We start from the raw sequence: 15,931 nt of genomic DNA on the forward strand, positions 1-15,931 counted from the left end.
GCATAAAATTGAGGGGAAGAAATCCAAAATGACGACTTATAAAAAAAAAAAATACAAATCTAACAATAAGGAGTCTTCAAGCACTAGATTAACATGGATGTTGTATTTATATTATCACAGTTAATAAAAGAGGGCCTAGGTTATGTAGCTTGGAGTGCTAATGCCATTATAAAACTGTAAGGCAATTACTCTGTTAGCTCTAGCCTGAGGTAATGAATGCATTTAGAAGCATAGGGCCATTAGATGAAGGTACTTCAAAGAGCACAGGAAGAGAGATTCATTTAAATACATGGGTAATTGCTTGACATGAACACATTTGTAATATTTTCTCCTTGTGGATTACACAAAGAATTGGAAAAGAATGGGCTTATGCTCATTTTGGGGGGTGGGGGGAACAAAAAGAATCCAAAGCAATCAGCTTAATAATAAAACAATATTGAGTTTCCACTTTTAATTTTATAATGAATCTAATTTGTTGCAGAGGAGAGAAATTGAGTGTGATATAATGTGATATTCAGTCTATTTGTCCATTACTGCCAGAGGGCACAAAATGGTATTATAAATTGTCTTTTTTATATTATGAATAGAAAATTGTTTTATAACAAGATCTTAAAAAGGAGGGTGAATTCTAAAGTCTCTCTTCACTTAACGCCATGCCCGCAAACCAATCTCCTTTCTCATCACTTGACTGCTCACACTTATTACTTTCATATTCACCCTGGACTTTGCATTGAATTTTTATATCTCCTCTCCTCCCACAGGGTCAGGCTGTCATCTGCGATGTTGTCTTAGAATTACGAGGTAAACTTCAATCAGAGGCAGCTTCCCCCCTTTTTTTCTCTGTGTAGCAACAATATTAGCGTGCATCCCTTGCTATCCATGAGCACTCCCATATTGGCTTTCTGTCTCCTTACAATTACCACGTGTCTTACTGGTCCCAGGGAGAAGGCTGGTGGAAATCAATAGCGCAGTAATATTATCAACTGGAGGGTGAAGTCATGGGAGGGAGGGAACGGAGGAGACGGGGGTGGGGGGTCTTGGGTAGAGGTGGTGAGTGGGCTTGGTGTCGATTTGCCTTTCTGCTAATGCACACCGTGCCGTCCTCCAGCTTTATCTTCTTTTTATAGAGTCTCTCTGCCTCACCTGCACCCTGTAATGGCTGTTCTCTATATTCTGTTTCTGCTCTCATTCCGAATGTGCACGGCAGCCTCGGCCCGCCGCAGGCTTGTTTTATTGGGAATGTGCTTTTGACCCCGAGAGCTGACCCTGAGATGGCAAGCTTAACAATGACGAATCACTTCGTGGGATCATTTACATGCCCCCTGAACCCCATATTTGGGTCCATTAGAGAGCAAATCAAATATTTATGTTGTTTATTGGGAGTGCAGGGTTTCATCTCACTCTCTGATTGTTTCATGCAAAGGCCGGGAGACCGTGCTATATTAAGTATACGCTCACCCAGGAAACTAATCTCGGTCTCAGTGTCAAAATCTGTCCCACAACCAGCCATGCTTTGTATTCAAGGTTTCTTTGTAATAAAGCCATGTTACCATGTAACATTGTGTCTCTGGTTGCAGAAAAGATGTGGACTTGGTTTATATACAGTGGCTCTCAAAAGTGTACACAGCTCTGTTAAAATGTGAAAAAGTTTTGATGATAAAACAATGTCACCACGACAAATTTTCACCACATAGAATTGAAGTAAAAAGCCAAGATATCTGTCTTCAAATTAAAATAAAAAAAGTGCAATAACCTTCTTGCTTAGGTGTTCACAACCTTAACCTAATACTTTTAATGTTAAAAGGCCTTTTGATTTAATTGAAGAATTAAACTTTTTTGGACATCTTATACTAATTAAAGTGATTCTGAAGTTCAGCTACCCTAATAGGATTTTTATTGCACTTCCAATTGCATCTTTTGGTTTGCTGAGAAGTATTTCGTATTTTAAAATTATCAGTCATTACAAAAACACAAATAAATTATTATGCATGCACCAGGGCAAATGGGAGACAGTCATCAGTAATTTAAATAAAGAAACCGCAGGAACGTATTCCAAGCATTTTGTGTTCTATATATGACAAAAAATATCCTACATCTCCAATAATCTTCAAATATCTTTACTAAAGATTTGGACTGCAAGAAGAGTCACCTTTTATGTCAAATAAAATTTGTTGTGGTCAGATGAAACCAAAGTTGAACTTTGGGCCACAATTCTAAAGGATAAGTTTGACTCAAAGACAACACCCACCACCAGAAGAACACCATAACCAACGCACTGAAACATGGTGGCTTCAGTTGGAATTGTGTTTTTTCTCTTTTCAAAGTGGAAGGAAATATATCAAATACTAGTCAGCTTTATTGTAAAACATCAAGATGAAGTGGGAATTAATTTGTCAACATTACCAGAAGTCCAAGCATACTGTTCAATTAATAAAACAATAGTTTTGTGAGAAAAAAAAATTAAGTTTTGGACTGACCAAGCTAAAATCGCTAAACAAATCTAACATAAAATCTGTGGGTCCATCTGAAGATGGCCATGTGCAATAGTAGTCTGACAGATTTGGATAACTTTCATGTAACATGCTGATATATTCTAACTTAATGTATCAGTATGCCACATGCTGATATATTAAGCATGTCACTTAATATATCAGTTTTCAGACTGAAACTGAATCAGTTTGAAACCGATTAAGTTTTCTAAAACTGCATCAAAACATGTTTTAAGAAGGTATTGGTTTTAAAATGTCCACACTTATGCAGTCGAGTTATTGCAGCATTTTCTTTTTACTCCAAGTGATTTTAGTGCAGATATATTTAACATAATATGTGTAAAAATATTTTGAAATTATTTATCATGGTTTAATTTTAACAGAGGGTGAAAACCTTTGAAAACCCTGTAAAACTCAAACAGTCTTGCCAGCTGAGATAGAGTTGTAGATATGAAAGGTAAGTGAACTTCACCTTTTGGTCAACGTTTACACCTGAAATTAGAGCAACATTTCATGTCGAGGTGTAGCTTCCTGTCTCCACAGGGACCAGGTCTAATTGAAACACTTCATATACTGAGCCAAAGACTAGCTGTGAAGTTCCATTTCTCCAGGTTGCCTTGGTCAAACATCACACTCTGTTCTTTATTAAATTGTCTGTTGGACATTAATAATTTTGTTGTGTTGCTTGCTGGGATATGATAGATAAGGTCTTTAAAGGTTCTACAGTATTATTAAAACTCTGAGGTGGTCCCCGCATTACGGCGTGCCGAGGGGTCCTGAATTGACTAATCAGTCATATTATTACTTTTGACACATTTGGAGCATTGGTCATCAAAATGGTTACTAGCGGGGTGGCAATTAGAGAAAACACACAGGTTCTATCAGTGGGAAACTAAGAGGGAAAGAATCAAAGGAATCAAAAGGACTGTGCAGGAGAGCATTTATGAAAAAAAAAACAACAGACATTTGAACACCTCAGTTTTAATGCTAATTTTCAGTTCTTTCTTTCAGTTTGGCCTATTGATGTGTCATGCCAAACTGATGTGACTTTCAACTTAAAGATAAAAAACAAAGCATTATAAAAGCCAGAGCATAATAACATGCAGTCTTTGTCTATTAGCTGCAGCAAGACTAGAAAGGTTTACGGCACAGGGTTCTGTAAACAAAAGATTAAACCAAATCGAGCCGCAGAAAATGAAAGGAAAACATGAGTGGGGTAATGAGGGTGCAGGCGTCGTTTCTGACCAGATTACCATCTCCACAGACTACTGGAGAGGAAAACGCCTGATTGAGCTATTTTACCACACAGAGAGTTTACGCCTCTCTCCCCACACACAAAAAACCCCCAATACCATTACCACGCTGGTTGGAGGGTGAGCCACATATCTGGAGTAAAAGCTGTTAGAGCTCTGGGTCGCAGTGCTCTGCGTTGATGGGAATGTTGTTTAGTTTATTTGTCACAGAGTATTAGCAAGATATTAAATGGATGGTTCAGGATTTTTGAAGGGAGGTTCTGTTAAAAGATTATAGGCAGTAAATGTCTTAATTCATGGGGATAATTCTTTTGGAGTCTTCATTTAGTGTAAATCCAGATTAGTTGACCCTGGAGATTGAAGCTAGTGGCCAAGAATAAAGTTTACTTGTAGGGTCTTAACACAACGTCAGTCCCAAAAACGTTGCCGCTGTTTAAGCAAATGCTATTTTATCGACCTGCATTGCATTAGTGTGTGCAACATCAATATGGAAAATTGGACAGCAATAAAATGATTTTACTGTATAGGATCTATGCTCTGCATTGGATGAGGCCTTTTTGTATCCAGTTTGCATGTTCTCCCCTTACATGTGTGGGTAATGTCCAGACTACTGATGCTTCCTTCCACGGTACTCCACGCACATTCACTTTGTCTATAGTTGTTTGTTTCTTTTTGCCTTGTGATGAACCGGTGGCTTGTAAAGAGTGTACCCTGCCTTTTGCCCAATGACCGCTGGAGCACTAGTCCCCCAACGAGCTTCCAAGGACAGTCACCAATACACAACGGACAATGGCCCCTCTTGGACTAGCCAATTAGCACCAACAAACTAATCTGGATTTATATTAAATAACAATGTCATGAGAGTTATCTGCTATGGTTAAGATATAAACTGTTCCTTCAGAACCTGAGGAGCTCTGTGTCATTACCACCCTACGTTTCTCTGCTCGGAAAGGACAATGTACTGACCTTTGGTAATCTCTCAGGATCGCCAGGGTGTCTGGGGATGACCTTCTGCAGCCTCTGGAAACCGTAGTCGATGGTGGGCTCATTGAGAGCTAGAAGAGAGAAAAGGGAAGATAAAGATTAGACCCATTTGAGGGCTAATTTTGCCAGAGATATGAGGGAACTAATTGAAAAATTTGTGATGGTTTACAGTACAGTAATTTCAGAATGCCTAATTAAAAAAAAAAAAAAAACTCAAGGGTGAGACAATGTTTTATGAAACATCATCAGCTATGGTGGGGGTTTGGGGGGGTTCCTTTTGACACTTGTGTCACCAAGTGCTATTTCATTAGCAGCCATGATGACCTACATCAGTCTAAGAATTATTTAGAGGGATCCGCCCCCTTTTTATCTGCTTGGGAATATTGACTACAGTAAACTACATAGCGGGGGTCTTTTAATCTAACAGAGCTTTAATAATCTGTGAAAGACTGTCCACACATTGATCTAGTGTAAGTTGCTGTCATTTCACCCTTCTGCACCAACTGTACTGCAACACTGGGCCCTTGAAAAACGGTGGCAGATCCCATGGAGCCATTAATCTCTCCCACCCCTCAAACAGTAATCTGGGGCATATTGGGCGATGAATCAGAGGCACAAAGTAAATGAATCATAACCCAGACTTTGGTGAGAGCCGGGCGTTTTATGTCTGACAGTCCTAATGGGTAATTGAAGGTTTCCTTACAGCTCCGCCTGATTCTAAACAATCATGTGTACACTCAGAGAGAGGCAGAGGGGAGGAGAGTTAGGAAGGAGGAGAGCAGTGCAAAAGGGGAAAGAATGGCTTAATAGAGAACATCACTTCTCAATGTAGATATCATTTTCAGGAGAGTAACTCCGCCGAGCAAGGCGCTTCATAAATCAATGGCTTTCTATGGAGACTAATAAGAGCTACCTGCCTCTATTCATTGTTCAGCCTGTAATTTCGCCCATCACTCATTACTCAGCATGTAATTTCAGCATTAACACCACATAGCTCGCTGAACCTGCTGAATGTATAAGCAAGTGAATGCAACCCCCAACAATTTCACAAAAACACCCCCACACACACCCTCACACCCCAGTTTGTGTTCCTATTCTCATTGGGACATGGCACTGACTTTTATTCATTTGAGTAATTTCACTTGTACTTATCCATGACCATCACCAGTACTTTGACCCGAACTCTGAAACCAGAAATTAAGTTCTACCGGATTAGGACTGGGCGTTGGTCTATACAAAGCCTGCTACTCTTTATTAGGTATCTGCTTTTATAGGAAAAGGTCTTAAACAAGTGATCTCAAGCACAAAGAGTCATGGACAGTAACACAAAGGTCATGACCTAAGTACCATTTAGTTAGGTTACCCCATACCACTATCTACTGTCTTATTTGTTTGCAATTAATTATGGTACTGGATAAAAATTACCACTGGAAACAGTATACTTCTTCAATGACATTGGTATATTATCAGCTTTTATCTATTTTTCTGTCTGCACACGTGACCAAATATGCACTTATGTGTTATGATGTAAACAGTAATCAGTTCTGCAGTGGAAATTGCTTTTATGCTCCATTCTTCAATTTAGCATGTACAACTTGAAAATAGTTTAAAATAAACACATTAAGTCTAATAATCTTAAAATAGAAAAAATATCTTGCATACACTGATGATTAGTACATTCTTTATTTTCATTGTAACAACCTGTGTCTAACCTTTCTTTCACTTTGCCTAAAATATTCTTGAATATTATATTAATAAACACATTGTTTTACATCCAACTGCACAATTATTAGTGGGTGTGATGGTGAATTATTTAAATGTTTAGCAGTGATTCTAAACATACTATAGTATGTTTACTACGGCCATTTAAGACTTGACAACATTGGTGCTTTTGTGCCATTAAAAATATGTAAACAGAGTAAAAATTTGCTTACATTTTTTTACCCCTTTTGTTATAAAGTGTGGTTCTGTTTTCAAGGGCTAAAAATTAATTCTACTTTGCTGTCTCTATACAACACAGAACCAATTTGGACGCTATGCCCCTCAGTAATGTGGGGTCAAGAGCTTAGATTTAGGTTTATGGGTTGAAATGGAACTCAGGGCTTCATTTCAATGCCAACGTTTGACATAGACACTAATTTCCTATTCATTCCAACTTGTTCTTGCAACTGAACACATGCAGCAGTTGTGCTAAATGCTGAATACAGTAATTGCCAGCTCAAGCATGGTCAAACAGCAATTATGTACTCAAGCATGGACAATGTGGGGGCTCTAATCGATAGCACAGATCCAGCTTACAAATACAGTGGTATTCAACCCGGCAGTGCAGACACACCTGAATAAACCCCCCACCACAGCTACATACACTGCTGGAAATCTGATTTGACATGTCATCATGTGTCGCAAAACGACAAAGGTCTGCTTCGGAATGTAGGGGGAGAAGCCATCTTCTCCTTAATAAAGGATTGATCTGCCATATTGATCTTACATGACAAGGCTGTAGTGAGGAATTTGCCCCCTTTTCTTTTGTTATTTCCACTCCCCTCCTTATCTTATGCACTCTGGCAGACTCGTGCAGGCGTGTATGTGCACACATGCAAGCGTGTGAACGCCTGTGCCCCGCTTGGAAAACGCGTATGTGCTCAACGGCCCTGCCAGACCCCGCTGCTCAGTGTGATGTAAATTGTGTATGTGTAAAAAGCACTCCATAATCAGGCCATCCATCATCAGAGGCTGTCAGTGGGCTCTCTCAGGGTGATACATCACGCTCTCCTGTCCTCTGCCTCAGCTGGGGCCTGCAGAACCCGCCAGGCATGCTGGGAACTCGGCCGGACAGATGTAAAGTACAGAACGAGACGGAGAACGGGAGAGGTGGACTTTTTGACATGTCTTTCCAATGATAATGATGCCCTACTGTAAATGCCGGCCTCAGAACTGCAATGAATGTGATTTGGAGGACTCAGTTGGCATCACGCTCTGGTGACAGACCAAAAAAAAAAAAAAAGATATATTAAAACTTGTCTCAGTTGGTGTCAGAACTCGGTGCAGTCTCAGTTCCAGCACAAGGCATGATCTCCCCATGCCGGCATGTCGCCGTCTCATCTATCATGGAGATGATCTTTGTAACAACCCTGGCGTAATGAAATTGGTGACACAGACCGCCATCTGCTATTGATTTCATGCAAATGCTTTTGACAGCTGATGGAGACTTGCATTAGCGCTAAACGGTGCTGTCAGTTGATGAGTTGACAGTTTTGTAGTCATAGCGTGTAACACCGGCGCAGACAGACACAGACAATGTCAATAATCCTGTAAGAGCTGCTGATGATATATACTGAGCACTTATGTTCAATCTGGACAATAAATGTGCAGTCGCTGCACTGCTCCGCAGATTTTCTTTTTCCTCCATGCAAAGATTTCCTTTCATCTGCTGAGCTTTTACAAGAATCATTGGGACCACTCTCCTTACGTTTCCCTGCATTGATGTGCATGTTTCCACACTTTTACCCTCTTCACCTCCCAGGTCTACAACACCTCGTCATGTACTTCTTCTCAGTCATAAACTTTGCGCTGCAATAAAGTAGTGCGATGATCCAGAGCCAAAATTTGTTTAGTCCTCCTTGACCTTCCAATGATAAACAGTGAAAGCGGTATTACACTCCCTCGCCCCCTTCACCCATTCTTACCCCTTCTGTAAGACTTCTGAGTCGCTTCGAGGAAACACGAAACCATCCACACACATCCCATAAATCCTGCACTGGGTGGGGAGTCTAGCCGAAGGGAGGCGGAGGGACAGAGAGAACTATGGGAGGTATGATAGGGGAGGGTGGGTGTCAGGGAGCGGGAGAGGTGGGGGTCACTGGCACGTTCCAGTCACGCCCGCTTCCCGGCCCGCGGCCAATCAATACCACTTTCCTGTTTTAGAGGCGGGTAATTATGAGGTGGAGAGATTGTGTGACCTCTCACCCCTGCTGCATTACTCGCCTGATATTAAGATAAATTGCCTGATTTTGGGTAAACATATGCTGCAATTCAAACTGTCAGCACTGGTTTGCTCAGGGATAATTTGTATTGATCTCCTGGCTTCTTCCCCATTTTGCTTACTGACCTCATGGATAATTAGAGAAAAAGAGACACGGGGAGGTAAGGCAGGGCTTGCATTTGAATACTTTGCCGGAGAGATGAAGAGCGCGCAGCGAGGGGGAGGAGGGAACATTAGGCACTAATAGAATTTTCATTTTCTCTCATTTTCTGCACAGATTTCGACAGGTTGCGTGTTTTGTTCAATTATACTCCTTATATCTGTTCACCCTGGCTGGATCAGAGATGCTTCGTGTTTTAATTTCCAGAATGATAGAAATTTTCCTAACTGAATGTGACAGCAAATATGTTTCAAATTTAACAGCTGATAACTTAAAGAATTATGGCCACATGCGAGCAGAATTAGCATGGTAAGTGGCAAAATACGCAGACATACTGTGGACCGTCTTGAAGATTGGGAAGTAGAATATTTTTTTATGACTATTTCAGCAATTCTCTCAAGAGACCGAATGATCGTGTTTCAGAATATGAAGAAATGGAATGCTTGACTCCTTGTGCAGCTGCGACCGTATCGTTTCCTCCTTTTGAGCAGGCCCGCATGCGCACTGGCAGCCGTGGCAGGCCTTCAGTTGAATTCCTCCTTTCCTGGAATGCACACTTCCCAATCTTATTTCGATCTGACGCCTCAATCTTTCCCCCCTTTTCCCTTCATTTTCTGCGAGAGGTCCTTCAGCAGCCTCGGTCACCGGCACTTTACTTAAAATGTAGAGTGGATCGCTTGTACATGCCGTATGAGTGTGGTCTGCTGCTCACTTCTCCGTGTTCTCTGGAAATGGGACATGAGTAACCGCTCTGAGGGAACAGAAGAACATGGCCGATGCTGGCAGCCAGAAGTGCTTACATGGCAATACGGCAATGTGTGCCCTCAATCTATATGAAAGTGGAGTGAACACGTGTATTGACTTACAGTATCAGGGTATAAACATAGGGAAATGTTTGAGCAAAGCAGTAAATTCAAGGGAAATTGTTCCTTGTTAAGTCTACGAGCCTGAATGGAAGCCTGCACAGAGTACTAGCATTCCTGGCAGCCATTACAGCTTATTACGATAACTCTATCTTTCCAGGAGATAAAAAACCTAGCCTTGTTGCCATTTGCCAGCTATTACTTTCGCTAATTATACTTAACTGCTTCGAGCTTATCTCCACTCCTCCTACACCATTGAGCAGTTTTTTTCTTTCCCCCCTTAACACAAATTAGAGGTGGAGTGGGAGTTGGAAAGGGGGAGACAGATAAACAGCACAAGCAAGAAGTTCATTCAAGTGTTATTGCATTTGTGACTTGTCAAACTGAAGCCCTTTAGGCACCTGTAGTCTGTTACGCGAATGCAGATCTATCATCACGCAGAATGACCTCTTCCAGCTGAAATTCACCACTGTACAGGAATTACTTGGTGCCTTGTGGTATTCATAGCCCTTGAGAATTTTCTCAGTTCATCATGTTACAGCCAAAAAAAATTATGTATTTTATTAAGACTTAATCTAACAGACCAACACAGAGTAGTGCATGAAATAGAAAGAAAATGTATAGAAATATAGTTTTTTCAAATAAAACTGAAATCTCAAAAGTTACGTGAGATTTCAGTTTTCTTCTGATACTCTAAAATAAAATACAATCCTCCCCTTAAAAGGTCACTTAATCCAATTAATTAATGTAATTTAATCTTGCTGTCCTGTGAGTGCCTCAGAGGTTTGTTTGAGAACATCAGTGAGCAAACAGCATTAGGAACAGCAATGAACTCAACTGACAGGTCAAGGATGAAGTTGTTAAAAGTTAGTGTTAGGTCAGGAAGTCTATGGTGCTACTGCAAAATTACTAAGATGTGGCAAGAGTCCCATGGTAACTGGAGGAGCTGCAAAGATACACTGCTCAGGTGGGGGGGGATCTGTTGAAAGGAAAGCTATTCGTTTTTTCTTGCCACTCTTTATGGAAAAGTGGTGAGAGGAAAGTCAAGTCCCATTTGCATTTTGCTTCAAGAAACTGTATAGAAAAAGTTGCTCATGTAAGATGAGACTAAAATGTAACTGGATGCAAAACTAACACAGCAGATCGCCCTGGACACACCATACCCACAAAGAACCAGGAAAAAGAGTGGTGGCAGCTTCATCCTGTGGATGTACTATTCTTCAGCAGCAGAAGCTGATCATAGCTAATAGGGAAATGGATGAAGATGAATACAGAGCATTCTTGGAGAAAAGCCTATTTGAGGCCAAATGTTACACATGCAGCAATAAAACATAGCTTAAACCAAATCAGGTCCATGTGTTCGAATGACCTAGATATGAAGCCAATTGAGATTCTGTTGTAAGATTTGAAAATACTCTGTTTTTGGCTGTAACATGGTAACACGGGAAAACATTTCAGGTCTGAATACTATTGCAAAGCACTGCAGAAAGGGCGAATAACTTTCCATGGTTACTTCAAGGAATTAAAATTGAATGCTGTGCATAGAGGGAAGGTAAAGAAATCAGAAGTCATGCTGCTGCTCCTCAGAATAGATAAGTTCCATTTGGAAGAGTAGAAAACATGCACACAGACGTGGAAACCAACCTATAAACCAACCAAACCAAGTCAAATTGAAATTTTCACAGCAAGCCCACGCAAAGCAAACCTCATCTGTTTCAACACTGACCATATCATCTCCATCCACTGCAGCCAGTTACCACTCAGTGATTCCATCTCCAGCAGTCTCGAGATGAACAGGAAATTAAAATTTCAAAGATCTGCAGTTAAGATAAATCAATGGAGACAGATCAATGTTCATTGAAATTTCATGAACTTTGAGCCAATACAGATGAAAAAAGCTCGACAGTTACAGTCTCCCACAGATATTGCCCCTGCAACAGATAAAATGTAATTAACACGGTTAAAAGGGAACAATGTTACAGATCGCACATCCATAATTTCAGCTCCCTTCATATTGGCTGTGTTATTAGAAAGGTGCCAGAGACACCTGTTTCAATCCTCTTAGATGACATCTAAAGCATGTGTGCCTCTTCTCCGAGGACGCCGGTGGACTCTCGCACATTACTGGCCCCGCAGAAATCAAATGGGCTCCCTTCACAGCTGATTGCAAGCGCAAATTAATATTGTAAAATGAAGATCAATACATGGACGGGGCATGGATCGATGGCGGCTAAATTACGGGTGAATTTTCCCCCTCATTCAAGATGAGTTGTGTTTTCCTCTCAAAGTCAATACCGCGCTGCCTCCCTCATTCATTTCTCAATAAACTTGCCGATGAATTTCAATCAAAAAGCGGCAGCGGAGGAGAAGAGATGGGGGTGGTCGGGGGCTGGAGTTCCTTTAAAGCCTTTCGGGTTTGGATCATGCCTGAAAATGGGAAGGGTAGGCGGTGAAAGGAGAACAGAACATATTTCTGCCTGTCTGTCCAGTGGCAAAAGACTAATGCTGCGACTTGGTGACGACTTTCCCTTACCAAAAAAAAAACGCTAATAGTTAAACAAAAAGTGGGCCCAATTAAAAATAAATCAATGCATACCTGCTTTATTGGTAGAAAAAACACACTATAGTAACACCTTCATTTTTTTTTTATTCCCGCTCCTGAAAAATAACCACTTTCAGAAACAAGTAATGGGTGAAAATACACGTTCAGCCGCGAGTACTTATTTCAATCAATTTCCTGAAGCTGGATTTCACAGGTCACTTGCTGATAACACGCTGTGGAATAATGCCACAGTGTGCTTCTCAAAGCTTACCTGACAAGCTGCCTGACAGTGGGGGAGTGTGAGCACGTGTCACGTCAGCCCTCTAATTGGACACAAGGACCTTCCTCTGTGGAACCTTGTCGCGATGCACACAAGCTCACAAGGCCTTCAAGCCCAGGCCCATCTCACTTGGCAATGAGTGTCTGCTCCACTCCTGTGGAGCTCGCGCTAAATACCAGCAGTTGTAATAAGACAGGCAGGTATGGCGATGGCTGGTGGATAACACGCCTTGACACATGCTAAAACTGTTGTGCCAACTGGTTACAACCCATTTCACTGCAGAGATGACATTTATAAATGCCTGTGTCATCCTTCCTCGCTCCTGCACTGACTTTCGTCTTAAAAATAGGCTTTGGAGGAAGGTTACAAAACCCTGCGTGGAGCAGATTCTAAATACGCAAATGAAGTATGAAGTATTTTGTGTGTTTGCAGGTCCTCCTCAGAAGCCGATCTGTTTACATACCTCCTTGAATGCCTTTGATTATAACATATCTTTCAGTAGGCCACACCCCGTCACTGACCATTCGCTAGTGAAGTACCAAACCCAGCCCTGCAGGACAGGAAATGAAAAGGAAGCTCTCCATCTAATCAGCTTGTAAGTCTGGGACTTCAAAGTGCCGGCAGGGCGGAGAGGATAGGCTCAATTCACCAGCTGGACGGCACTAGACCCTGTCTGATGTGTGCCGATAAAGATGTCTTTGGTTGTTTATTTAATTTTTTCAGGAGAGAGGAGGGTCAAGAACGGTGCAGCATTTTGTTCTGCCTTCCACGAGTGGAGCAGGAAGTGTTTGATTTTTGGATACCACTATTTATAGCTTTGGAGAAAAGGGCGCTATTTGCTAAAATGCAGGGAAATCCAATGTACATGCATGTTTTTTTTTTTTTGGCTTAATAAATTTAAAACATTTAGTTTGTGTGTGCTTTGCCTTGCAAAAGTATTCATACCCATACCCATTTTAATCTTTTGTCAGGTTACAGCCAAAAATTGCATAGGAGTATTTTCTTTAAATAAAAGTGTGGCGTGGATCTATAGTTATACCTTTTGATTCAATATTTTGAATGACATGTCTCTCATATTACAGCTGCAAGTCTTTTATGTGGTATGTGTCTGTCACTCGACTTATATTTAATCTGTCCACAGATTCTCCAACATGAGCTGTTTACTATTGCAGCTCTTCTAGTGATACCCCGGGCCTTTTGGCTGCCGTAATAATTAAATTTCGACTCGCCCAGCCTTTAAAATTAGGTGGAAGTCCATGTAGTTCTGCAATAATCCTTCTATGTTCATATGGTGATATTTTAACCTAACCCTGCTTTAAATCTTAACAGATTATTTATTCTAAAGTACTCTAAAAACAATGCGTGTTTCTTTTCCACCTCAACATTTTGTGCTGTTTTCTGTTGGTCTATCACATGCAAATTCCAATTGAACACAACAAGGTTTGTGGTTGCTTTGTGACAAAATGGGGAAAAAAAGTTAACGAGGTATGAATACTTCGAAAAAAACATTTTATCTATATAGAGAACCCACTTCAGCACTCTCAACCGCTTCCTTTTTTATTCCCTCACAGGGTTGACATTTCTTGATCTCCAACAGTATTGAGTGAAGCACACATGACCCCTTTGTCCTTATGTTGATGAATGACTGCCTCATACCCATTTTGTCAGATTTTGGTGCAGTGGAGTCGATAGCGTCACCTTGACGAGGAAACTTTGTGATCCATCAGCCCTCAAGGCTGTCTGGCCACAACTAAGGCCTGGCAAGAGCAACTCTCTGTATGGGGGGCATCTGCTTCATCCAAAATCCTTCACCCAGTGTGCTGCAGTCTTGTGAGGTCGAACGAATGGCTCTTATTACTGCCGCTTTACAGTGGGAGGAGAGAAAAAAAGAAAAAAACACTTGACTTGTACTAATAGCCGGGAAGCCATGCTGGTCACCAAAGGTCTGAAGACGAAGCACCCTGTCAGTGCCCAGCTTGGGAAATTAGCAAATAATGTTCCCTTCCCCCTGACAAATATGTGACAGCTCGCCTTCGCCAATCATTCTCTCCTAACGTTATGATGCATGTCCTGGATCCCCACTGGAGGATACAGGCGAAGTTTACTGACCCTCAATTTACCCATGACAAATGGGGTCCCGGTAAATGTGCGTTTTCTGGGGCGCGGAAGGGGTTCATTTTAAGCAATCCTGGTTATGTGGATGTCACTGATTAGGATAAATAGTGGCTGAGTGTGTTAGGACTGCTTGCAGAACCATATTACCACAGGCCTGCATCATCGCTGGCCCTGGAGGGGAGTTCTTCATGGAAACTTGGCTGAGATAAAAAAAAAAATTATATATATATATATATATACAACAATAGCTCTGATGCAATTAGGAGTTTAAATTGGAAGAATTGTACAGTCAAATTTTTATTTATGATTTACTCCTTCACACAGCTCTATAAGTATGCAGTAAAAAGGTTGGGAGGCAACAAATGAGGCTTAAAATTGGGACTCGTTGTTTAAGATATTTGATTAAACCCATTTCGCTGCTGTTTTCCGTGCTTAATAAAGTGTAAAGCAAAATAAAATATCGACTCAGGTGCAGCCGTAACTTTCTCCTTTTGATTTTCCACAACCTTGCTGACAGCTGGTTCCACCACTTCTGTCCTGACCAATGGATAACCAATACATGGATTAGACAGAGGACAGGCATGTAAGCTCCAGGGGACAAGGCTCTTTTAGAAGGCTGCAAAACAAACAAAAATAGCTTCTCACTCCTTTAAAAAGTGTCAATTAAAGAACATAAATAGGTTCCTTGAAGCAGTCAGCTACAGCTTAGTTAAGTTTTATATGGTCTGTCTGTTTGTCTCATTAGTGTTTTAAACATTCAATAGTCAATGCCGACAGGATTATTTGACATACGCTACAGGATCTTCTCTTTCTGAGAATGGATTGTGAGTTTTGGAGCCGATCCAGGGTGCTAACCTGACTGAGGACGTGTCCCCCCGCTGTTCCAATTGACTGCAGTCTCCTCTGTGTTGACTCTTGGTAATTTGTGATAATTTCTTAAATTGACCGAGTTAAATCTCCACAATTAGGACGGTGGGGAAAGAGGAGTCAACATGGAAAAAAAAAAACCACAGTCCTCAGGTTGCATTCTGAAGTCAAAAAGCTTTGATGGCTAGACTTTTTGATATACACGTGTTGCTCTATGGTGACGTTTTTTGCCTATTCAACAGCGCCGTTTTATCGCACTCACTTTCCCCGCTCATGTAACTCCGATCTACTTCTGTGTGAAGGCCATTTGTTCAAGTGCTGTGAAAGAAAAAGAAAAACTGTGGTCTTAAAATGAGCTGTTTCATTTTTAAAGACACAATCCACTCTCCCTGCACT

The 15,931-nt window shown here is 41.1% G+C and overlaps 1 protein-coding gene across 6 annotated transcripts in view; it reads right to left on the reverse strand.

The window, feature by feature from the left end:
- LOC114137765 (transcription factor COE3) overlaps nucleotides 1–15,931 on the reverse strand; it is a 90,299-nt gene that overhangs the window by 9,799 nt on the left and 64,569 nt on the right. For all 6 annotated transcript variants that reach the window (XM_028006567.1, XM_028006572.1, XM_028006569.1 and 3 more), the window contains exon 11: nucleotides 4,709–4,797. In XM_028006567.1, the coding sequence (XP_027862368.1) occupies nucleotides 4,709–4,797 (89 nt within the window). The remainder of the gene's footprint in view (nucleotides 1–4,708; nucleotides 4,798–15,931) is intronic.

The sequence above is a fragment of the Xiphophorus couchianus genome, chromosome 22 (genome assembly GCF_001444195.1).
Source record: "Xiphophorus couchianus chromosome 22, X_couchianus-1.0, whole genome shotgun sequence".
Classification (NCBI taxonomy): domain Eukaryota; kingdom Metazoa; phylum Chordata; class Actinopteri; order Cyprinodontiformes; family Poeciliidae; genus Xiphophorus; species Xiphophorus couchianus.